The 11,033-nt window shown below is 39.5% G+C and overlaps 1 protein-coding gene across 1 annotated transcript in view; it reads right to left on the bottom strand.

Moving 5' to 3' along the window:
* Window positions 1–341: 341 nt before the first annotated feature.
* Window positions 342–11,033, bottom strand: part of gps1 (G protein pathway suppressor 1) — an 18,347-nt gene continuing 7,655 nt past the window's right edge. The window contains exons 4-14 of the mRNA XM_019892191.1: window positions 9,804–9,968; window positions 9,529–9,664; window positions 9,272–9,349; window positions 8,884–8,944; window positions 8,671–8,756; window positions 7,094–7,188; window positions 6,906–7,011; window positions 5,411–5,491; window positions 3,304–3,441; window positions 3,082–3,216; window positions 342–811 (exon numbers count right to left, since the gene is read on the bottom strand). Coding sequence (XP_019747750.1) covers window positions 737–811; window positions 3,082–3,216; window positions 3,304–3,441; window positions 5,411–5,491; window positions 6,906–7,011; window positions 7,094–7,188; window positions 8,671–8,756; window positions 8,884–8,944; window positions 9,272–9,349; window positions 9,529–9,664; window positions 9,804–9,968 — 1,156 coding nt within the window. The 3' untranslated portion in view covers window positions 342–736. The remainder of the gene's footprint in view (window positions 812–3,081; window positions 3,217–3,303; window positions 3,442–5,410; window positions 5,492–6,905; window positions 7,012–7,093; window positions 7,189–8,670; window positions 8,757–8,883; window positions 8,945–9,271; window positions 9,350–9,528; window positions 9,665–9,803; window positions 9,969–11,033) is intronic.

Raw genomic sequence — 11,033 nt, 5'->3', positions numbered from 1 at the left:
CAGTCATTTTGAACAATTAATGAAGGATCTTTTTCCTTTTGCTTACTTGCTCACACATCTGGTTCAGTGTTTTGCTACATTATCAAGAAAACAAACAAACAAAAAAATGTATTTCTTCAACATTGCGTTTTTTCTTGTTTTCCGAAACATTGAAAAATTGCCTTAGCCAATTATGCTCTGTGGCAGACGATACTGTATATATCAGTAACAAGTTATTTGTGTTCAGCCATGTTGTTTGTGGAAGAAGTGCACATCAGTTAACAATTGATATCAAATTTACAGTAGTTCAATTGAATAAGTTGAAGTCCCTCTCTACAAAAGTAATAGCTATGTTGGCCTCATTAAAAGGCTAGTTTAAGCCATTGAATTTTGGTGTATACTGAAATAACTGTGTCATGATGCACAACCAAATGAAAACATGACTTTGTGGAAGGCATTTTATTTTAAAACATTGTTTCGGTTCAAGTCCTCCATCAAGAGCAAGCAATGCAAAGTGCGTCTCCAACCAGTAACAGTTTAAGTGCTGAGTTTCCACACGATTTCTTCTAAACACATTTGCACATTATTTCGGGCTTTTCCTTGAGATGTGAAAAAAACACCAGAACTTCCAAGTCTTTAAACTGTGTGGTGAGATGTTCTGTCTTCAGCAAAGAAACTAAGAGGAGGACTGAGGTGACACAGATGAGTGATTTCAAAGAACAGCTGGACGATCCTTCGCGTCGGTCAGTGTGCTGACTCACATGTTGGTGCTCATTCTCGTTTGACTGTTGGCTGGTGTCAGTTCACCCTGACTGCCTTCTCTGGGAGGAGACTGAAAGGGGAGAGGACACGAGTGAGATATTCCCATTTGACTGACTCCATGTTATGGTGAAAAGTTTTGGTTCTTTCAGAACGATTCAAAAATCAGAGCTGGAATGAAATATCTAAATTATAATCTTCTTTCCTCAGTGTTGCTATTACAAATTTACAATTATTTTTCTGTTTTTTTCCAAGGGCCTTCTCCCATGTTTTGCTTTGTTTTTTACAAAAAGTAACAAATTAATCGGGATTAGAATAAACATTACCAGATTTATTACATACATTTGTTGGTTTTATCAGTTAGGTTTAAGCTAAATTAAAGATAAACCATGAATTACACTGCTCAACAGCAAATTTTAATCAGAAATGGCTTTTTGTGTCCCTAAACATTTTTTTGATGCTGATTTAAAATAACTTTACTTTTTTCTAGTGCATCAGATGTTTTGATATTTTCACTATTTCATTATTTTTTTTAAGTTCGACCTACCCATCCTTGAGCTGTCACCTTTATAGTGGTGGAGGGGTTTGAGTTTCCCAATGGTCCTAAGACAGGGGTGGCCAACCAGTCAGAGACTGAGAGCCAAATTTTTTTACTCTGTTACTGCAAAGAGCCACATCTTACACATGGGCGTCCTGTCTTCTCGCGCGCGCACGCGCACACACACACACACACACACACACACACACACACACACACACACACACACTTTTTTGGCCAAAAATCCACTTTTGAAGCGACCAACTTCCCACGATCGACCCAATTGCGCACGTGCAAGGATACACACATACACAAACACGCACGCACATGCACGCACGCACGCGGGTGCCCAATTATGCACTCGCGCACACACGCCACGATGAGCAACAGCAGGAACAGCCCGAACATGAACGAAAGCTAAAGACACAAACACACAAATCTTTATTCCCCTCCTCTCCCATTTCCTCCTCCCACCCCTTGCGGTCGACTTGGGAACAGTCTGCTGGCTCCCTCCCGGTCGATTGCGATGGACATATTGGGCACCCCAGCGAATTACCTCAGAGGTAATTCGCTGACTAGCTTAGCGCTTAGCGCCGTTGTTTGCACATGAGCGGTGATTCAGTCATCTGATTGGTTGCCCTCTATTGTCAATCAAGTAACGGGATTGATGATAGGTTGACGTAGTGCGTTCTGTGTATTTAGCGCCTTTAGTTTGAATGGCAGCGCCACTGCTGAGGTGTTTTCGACGCTTATGTGAAAGCCCGGGAGCCGCATTGAACGAGCCAAAGAGCCGCATTCGGCTCGCGAGCTGCGGGTTGGCCACCCCTGTCCTAGGAGGTAAATTGTCTGAGGCTTATATGCCCTGGCAGGGACAAATTGCAGCTTTCGCAATTTGAAAATTGCATTCTGTATACCGCAATGTCAATCTGCATTTGATTTTTTTTTTTTTTGCCCGATAGAAAATTTAACAAAAGTTTTAAATGGTCCATTTGCAGCGTTTTGTTTTTTTTTTTTACTTAGCATGGAAAGCTCAAATACACAACATAATTTTTCTACAAGTGCCCTTGAGCAAAATGGGCTGCAGACACTCTCAAACGTGAGTGAGGGAAAAACTATTTTTAAGCACCTTGCCAAAATATAAAACATTGATTGATTGCACTGCTGTATTTCCCTTTCAGCACCATGGCAAAAGTGGACAAATCCGAACAGGTGGTTGTTAAAATTATTACACTGGGTGACACCAATAAGCACAATATCTTGCGAGACTTAAGCCCTTCAGCCATCCTATTGAAACTTAAACCCAGTTAGAAGCTGCTATTTGATTTGACATTTGTGAAAAATGTTTACTGAGGTTTGAACGTGTACAAGACATTATTGGCTTGTTTTCTGAATGTGAAGAAAAAAAAAGAGTGATGAGGTGCGATAGCGATGCAACATTGATTACAAAAGAGGATATGTCATTAAGTTAAGAATCTTTCAATTTTTTGCAATTGCATTGTTTCCAACAAGCTGATATTAGACTCGTTACCTTTTCATTGTGTTCATAGGATAATCAATCAAATTTAACATGCATGTCAGTAAAAGGTTTTCATGAGGGTGACAGTTTGGTCTCAGGAGCACATTATTCTACACTGAATATCAATATCAATATCAATATAAATTGACCAAATCTAAGTACCGCTGTGTACCACTAGAGGGAGCTGGCATGCCACACAAATTTAGGCTTCAGGTTTGTGACAACTCAAGATTAGTGAACTTGACTTCATGACAATGCCAGTACAAATAAAATTATGTTTTTCTTATACCTTGACATGGATCTGATTGCGAAGCACAGCCGCTCTGAGGATCATGGCTTTGGCTCGTCTCTGGAACTCTTTGCCCATATGGAGCGACTTCTCAAACGTTGTGCTTCTCTGGTCCACATCCCTCGCATACAGAATCTATAATGAAGAGGTTGAGATGATCAGATTTTAAGCATTTGATTTGGAAAAAAAAGAAAAAAACAAAGATGATCTAGATTTTAGCACCTTGCTATGGGAGTCAATGCGTGCATTAATGAGCCCCTCTAGGATAAGCTGGGTGAGCTCATCTTCGAGGGCCGCCACTGTAGTGTTGAAGGCCTGAGCCATCTTTGTCATGTCTGCTGACACGTATGGGCTGAAATACTGAAAACACAAGCATAAATATCATACAAATATAATTGATAAGCAGTAATTGATATGTGGCTCACATCAAGCGTCCAACATGTCAAAATGAAACATTTAATGTAAGGGTGGTCAAACTCATTTTTGTCATGGGCCAATTTGGAATTCAGTCTTCCCTCGGAGGGCCGTTACGACAGTGAAACCGAATGTTTCATCATCTCATCGTATTATTAGTAAAGTGAACACAACAAATTGATGGATGGCTTGTTTTGAAATCATTCAAGTCAACTATTTGTTTGTTGTTTGCTTAATTGTTGTTCAAGTGAGTGCAAACACGGTAACAGCCTTATTGCAAAATGTCAACATTATTTAGTACACATGACAATTTCATATTTTGATACAGATTTTACTAAGTAACCCCATCTTGTATTTGTTCAATAGCTGTCCCATATGTTTGGTGTTCATGGTATAGTCAATCCTAATTTTAGTTAGACTAAACTCCATCCATTTGTATGGGATGGGGTTACAGTCATGCTGTGACTAGCGAAAACACGAGAAATTGACACCCCGATATTAATTGCCTCATGTTTGTAGATCAAATTGTAAAAAATACCAATACTATGAACCTAAAACAGTAATTTCAAATTACCCATTCATACAATATATCTCCTTTTTTTTCAACTGCACCGGAAGTGCATGTGACACGTGACGAAGACTCTCCCTAACTTCTGCTAACAACCCAAGCTTGACTTTGCTTCTATCCAACACAGAAAGATCGAAGAATAGTTGAGATATAGCAACATAGCTTGTTGATAGTGAGTGAACGGCAAAATAGTTAAGAGTGACAGACAGGTCAACAATTGTGACATGTCCAAATGATAAAACATCAAATAGAGAAGTTGAGCAAGTGTCAATTTTTAGGTGACAAGCTTCTTCCCCACTGGATGCATTTCACGAGGCCATAATTCAAAAATGTCGTTTGCAGATGAGAGAAATCATGCATGTATCCACCAACTATGTAGCTCTGTCCACTCATCATTTTATTCTGCCCATGCCAAGAAATAATGAAATGTCTACCATTAGATAACTCAAATGGACTCAGAGAATTCCGTCATTCTCCGTTTATGCTGATTAAAAAAAAAACAGATTGGCTATTCCACAAAGTGGTGCTATTTGTGTCCCCAGGAAATGAAATGCACCATACAATTACAAAAAAAAATACATTTTCATAAAGTTCCATGCACATGGATATGAATTGTGCTTTATGTTCGCTATTTGTATAAATGTCATGAATATAGGTCATGTATTTTCAAATTTTAGACTAAAAACCCAATTAGGGTTTCAGTCCAAAAAAAAAAAAACAGGAACTAAAACATGTCTGAGATTGACCAATACAAATTTGGAGTTGTTCAATATGTGAATCAGGCTATCAGCAAATAAAAAAAAAAAGAAAGAAAGAAAAAAAAAAAACAAGAAAAATGCTAGATTTATAGTTTATTTTGCCAGCATTACAAAAAGCAATTGGCTCTGATTTGGTGGTTCAGCCCATATAACGTTAATAAAAATGAATTGAGTTTGTGAATAGCGAAATACGAATAGGTGTGGCTTCACTGTAACACAATTTTTTTTTTTAAAGGCCAGTGCCAATGTATTGCCACTAACTGTTTTTTTTATCACCTCTTGCAATTTACATTCAATTTCAAATAATCCCTATCCAATATCACTGTCACGATCAATATCTGGAACACTCAAACAGCAAAACTAAACAAAAAGAAGTGCATGCACACATGTTGCAGCCATTTATCATTTTGCACATTAAATAACTTGTCCCAGTAGTGTATTCAATTGAATATAGGTTGAACATGATTTGCAAATCATTGTACTCTATTTTTATTTATGTTTTTAACACAATGTCCCAACCTTTTTGGAATTGGGTGTGTTGATACTCATTGTATGTCCATTTCAATAAGTATACATTGCTTTGTGTTACCTGGATAAGAGCTCTGTTTCTAATTTGGCTGTACAGTGTCCGGACGTGGGGGGCCAAATACATGTCCAGCAGAAGATTATCCTAGACATACAAACAATAAACATTCATCCAAAAACATTATTATTGTACAACATACATACATTCATCCTTGCAGTACTTATATATTTCTCCCTTTACCATCAATAGAGATGAAAGTGGACTTTCCTGAAAATTCTGGAAAAAAATAAAAAATTATATATACTGTGTGTGTGTGTGTACATATATATATATATATATGCATGTACACTATAGGTAAGATTGGGCCGGCCGAATTTCAGGTCGGGTCTAAAAATGTCAATCATTGCTTCGGGTTCGGGTCGGGCTTTTTTTTTTGAGGCCGTGAATAGTTTTGGCCACGAGAGACCGTGGTTCGCAAAAAACAGAAGCGGCGTCATCACAACACGTACTGTACTAAACTCTCACAATGACAATTCAAATAACTCCTTCATATCTTTATGATCCAGCCGTCATTGTTCTTTTTGGTCTCGCTGCTTCTCTCTCTTCAAGTGCCGCACTCGATTCTTAAGGACGTACTGCTACTGTGGTGAATGGCTCAATTTTCAACCCGTCAAAATGACGGACGGCCTTAAATTTTCCCCATCAATGAGGGAAAATTGTTTGGTAATGTAACCTCTTCAGGAACAGAAATATGAAAGATGTAAATGTTTATCCAGTCTTGTTTAACTTAGATTTCGTTCCAAAAGACAGGCTTTGTTATCACAAATCACCCCTCCTCCTCCCGAGTCCTCACAAATAAAATATGAACTCTCGGGTTTGCTTCGGGCTCGGGCCTGCAAATCAAGTTAAGTGATCGGGCTCATGCACCCTTTGTGGGTTCCGTTCTCGCCGAAATTTCGAAATCTCAGATATATGGCAAGGCCATGAGAATGCGAGGCGAGGGTATTACCGTTGTGGCGACGCTACTCGAGCTAGTCCGCTGCTCTCTACTGTGCGTGCGTCAGCACGAACATGTACGCAAGCGCGTCTTTTGATTTCAACCAATAAGCGCCGACGCAACGACGTCACACACCCGACGTCACACACAACAACAGCTAAGCTAAGCTAGCCGAGACGACACCCGAAGTCGGACGGACACGTTTTTCTGCCAATCTGTGTGTTTCCCTTTTTGTCCAAATATATTTTTTACAACAACTGTCTTGTCCACGGTGTCTTTTATTCGTTCCACTGGGGTTTAGCAAATGTGTTGATAAAGAGACGAAAATCTCTACTGTTACTAGTGTTAGTGTCTCAACATGGCTACGCTCGTGAAAGCAAAACAACGAACTCAAACGTGTCTTCGTTCAATGTTGTCAACTAATATCCGGATTAATTTTTGGCAAATTTTCCTCAATTCTCCGGAGAGATTTTCATAAAAATGTGAAAAACACGGAATTCCGGGAAAATCCGGAGGACTTTCATCTCTGCATCAATAGCAGCTTGTGCTTCCTGCTCTTACCTTCATTTCATCCAGTAGCTTGAGACAAGACGCATATTTGGATTCATAGAATTTGAAGATGATGTCACGAATTTGAGGTTCTAATTCTAGAAATAACTTAAAAGAGCTTGGGGACAAACAAAAAATGTTCATTAAAGCATTATATTTGCCAGACTTCTTTTCCATTTAATCAAGAGCTAATCTCTTACCTGCTCGAGATGACGTTGCGTTGGAGCTCCTGTCTGTCAAACGTAGCCAGAGCACATAAACCACCATAGACTGCTACGTTACTGGGTGACAAAAGCTGAAGAGACATTACACATTACAGAGTGAAAGTTGACTCCCAAATTCTGCCTTTCACTTTTGTGCAAGGAATTGAATATGGTTGGAACACAACAAAGTAATGTGAAAATGCTGTTGTACAATAGTCCACAAATATGTTGTCCATCATAGTTTACGACAGTGATTCCTTGCTGTATCGCGCTTCATTTATCGCGGCTTCAGTACATGGTGGTGTTTTCCCCCAGAATACTGTATTCTGGAAAAAAAATGCTGAATGACTCAGAGGTTTTGTACATGCCTGTTTGCATGATTGATTCCCGGCGCGACATCGACCAATGACAGCACAAGTGGATTTATGAGCTGATTGGCTGTGCATCTTCGCAGCCCCGCCCAACACCTTCCCTTGTGTCTCGTCACGCTGTTGACTCTCTGATTGTTCGCCTGCCTCTCTCTGTCTCTGACGCCAGCAATTTAAAGAGCCTCCGTGGAATGACAGCTACGCCGATGCATCTGATAGCAGACATTCGCTTGCTCTCGGCCTCCAATTCGTGACACATGTTCAACAATTTGTGCTCCCTTACTACTTTGCGCCACCTTGGTTATTAGTTGTTTGTTTTTCTATTTGTTAGTTTTTGGGTAGATCCTTAGTTTGCGTGTCTGCTTTTGCTGCCTTTTGTTTTGGAACCGTTTTGTGTTATCTTATTGTAAATATTGTTGTTGCAACTAAATTGTTGCCTGTGGGTTATATTTGTTAATAATTCTGTAAATTGAGAGTTTTTGTTTATATCACCCTTGGGGACCGAGAGTGATATTGCCTTCCCTGATGTGATGCACGTAACCCTAGATGGTGCATAACAGATGGAAACACTGGTCAGCAGAACTGCTCTCAGGGAATATGCAATTGGCTGGTAGCGTCATGTGGGGTGCTGTGCTAGCTGGAAGCAACGATAAAGGAGAAAAGCGCGACAGCTCAATGTTGCCCATTTAGGTCAGTTGAACAGAGACGTGTCTGTTTAAACTGTTTGCGTTCACCCACAAGGCATGGAGAAGAAGAGAGAGGAAAAATTATTTTCCAAGACAACTGAAGCTTTTCCAGGACATTTTACTTTTTTCTTCATTTTCTGGAAAACCGTTTGGCCATGTTCCCAGTTTTCCAGGAACTGTGGTGATGTGCAGTGTAACTTTTACGCCACACGTAAAGTTTTGCATTTAGCACAAAAAGTTCAATTTTGGTTATATCTGACCAGAGCACAATCAATAAATTAATTAATCGATACATAGATAAATGAATATCTGTTATTGTTAAGGAGAAGCAGGCAGTTACTGATTATCTGTGAAAAAAAAACTGTTATTGTGCATCCCTAATTACAACTATTTTTGTTGCATTACCTTAAAAGAAAAGACTTACTTCACTAAATGTGAACCGAACCTTCAAACTAAGTACGTACTACAATGTGATTTTCAGAAATAGCATAAAACATGGAGGGCCGTGTTTTAGACTCACCTCTGGACAGTCACAGTGATCAAAGGAAGCCTGCAGGAAGCACTTAGCAGCCGGTTTGTATTTTCGAGAGGCCAATTCCGCCAGGCCTCAAATAAAAACAAAGGAGACTCATAAGAATTTGGAACATCAAAGAATTCATCCCCCAACAATGACATGGCATTCTACTGAGATTCTCATCGAGGGAGAGAACATAACATTGTAATGTTTTCTTACCTGCAGCACACTTTAATTTGGTAAGAACGGCTTGATTTTGGCTGTCTCTCTCTCCTCGTTGCTGCATGGAGAGAAAACAACACATTTGAAGTCCTTTGTTGCACCCCACCCACTTGTTAGTATTAATAACCCATATCCAGAGTGAAAGGAAGTGTTCATCCAATCTTCTGACAATTGGCAAGTCAGTTCAATCATGTATCGCCTTGTTACTTAAAACCCAAATTGATCATTGCCAAACTGCTGCTGTTTTGGGACATTCTCACACATCCTTGTTTAGTTGAATCGTGCGTTTGCGCATTAATGCCTTGAAACGGCTCATTAAAACAGGTATCAACAACTTGAAGCAAAATTTGAAAGTGACGTTCTCGTCGAGGACAGTGATGCTCACCTCTGCAATCTCTGGTGTGGATTCTGCCTTGTTGACATAGCTCAGTACATGGGACCAGTTCTGGAGATAAACACTAACCTGTGTGAACAAAGAAACACCCACATACAGCGACTGATGACCTGACATGTTTTCACAGTACATTGTAGAACATGATTAAACGGGGGTGGGGGACATTTCTAACCATGACCACCAGTTGTATTGCATCTTGACATTGAAAACAATAAAGCAGCTGAATGTTGGTGTGTGATGTGCTCTACCTTGATTACATTCAGACACATGTTAATAACATGTTTAGCACTGGTGCAGTAGTCCCTAGCTCGGGAGTAGCACTTGAGAGCATTACTGAGGTCACCACAGTCCAGGTAATGATCGCCCAAGTCATCATGTCCTCTCCTAAGAAGGATGGGCACAAAGCAAGGATGAGTACCATCGGCCTGAGCCGCATCTTTGAAAAATGTAAAAAATAAATATATTTAACAAGAACAGTACAAACTTATTCAAAAATAAAAAACTTATAATTCACTCATCGTACCGGATGCTCTCTTTAATTGAGTTCCCCTTGTAATTCTTTAGATCAGTGTCCAGTTTCTCCAATTTAAGCAGAGCCTTCTTCCTGGTGGACTCTGCCCACGCTGAATCCAAAGGAGGAGGAACAACCCCACCCTCGGGAGCTACTTCTGGTACACCCTGGACTTCCCTAAAGGGAAAAACAGTAAATGTTGTTTAATATAATATTTTGTTATGATGTATAATACTGAGAGTTAACCCCTGACATACAATAAGGCAAATGATTATACAGAAACTCGATCTTCATACATTAAACATATTGTCAACTGAATTAGGCGCCAATAATAGGAACATTGAAATGACAAGTGTCGCATTTTGGTACTTTCGAGATACTTAAAGCACTTTTATAATCCTACCTCAGTAACACAATGATGGCTTATGCCGCCATGGAAAGACAGTAACAAGATGATTCACACACTGATGTGACACAACAATAGTAGTGCTGTGAAGCGATTAAAATATGAGATTAATTATGATCGTAATTAATTGAACTAACTAATCTATATTTTAATCTAATCTAAAAAGTTCTGAAAAGACCTATTTTTATTTCTAATTCATTACATTATTGAGGCAGATCAAAAGACAAAAAAGTGGCATTATAAAGTCTTGTTTGTAAACAGACTTGTACAGATGCAGTCCGAGCCATTCACTTGCTGCTGTAGTTGAGACTAGTCCCAAGTCTGAGCTGCAACCTTTAGTTTCGACTACCATGGTGACTATCACCGTTTTGTTAGTTTTTGTAAATATCCAAATAATTACAAAATAAAAATAAAAATAGAATATCAGGTCCATAAAAAGTGCTTAGGTTAACATATCAAAAACAGTAAGAACATTTTTTCTGAGCAATACAAGTACTCAACACTGAACTTGCTTCGGATAATTAAAAATAAATAAGAGACTCAACTCAACTCAACTGTATTTATAGAGCACTTTCAAACAGCCATCGCTGCATACAAAGCAGTGTTGTGTCCAAGGACCGGCAACCCGAGGCCAAGGCCAAGGCCAAGGACTTGGAAAATTTTCTGAGGCAAGGCCAAGGCCAAGGACTTGAAAAATTTTCCGAGGCCAAGGCCAAGGGCCAAGGACTTGCTTCCGAGGCCAAGGCCAAGGACCAAGGACTGATTTTGAAACTGAGGCCTAGCCAAGGACATGTATAAAACAATGCTATCATACCACTTGGCAGGTCCTCATGATT

This window comes from Hippocampus comes, unplaced genomic scaffold (genome assembly GCF_001891065.2).
Source record: "Hippocampus comes isolate QL1 unplaced genomic scaffold, H_comes_QL1_v1.1 scaffold257, whole genome shotgun sequence".
Classification (NCBI taxonomy): Eukaryota; Metazoa; Chordata; class Actinopteri; order Syngnathiformes; family Syngnathidae; genus Hippocampus; species Hippocampus comes.
Note: the sequence above shows the minus strand (reverse complement) of the source record. Positions and strands in the feature narration are given on the sequence as shown.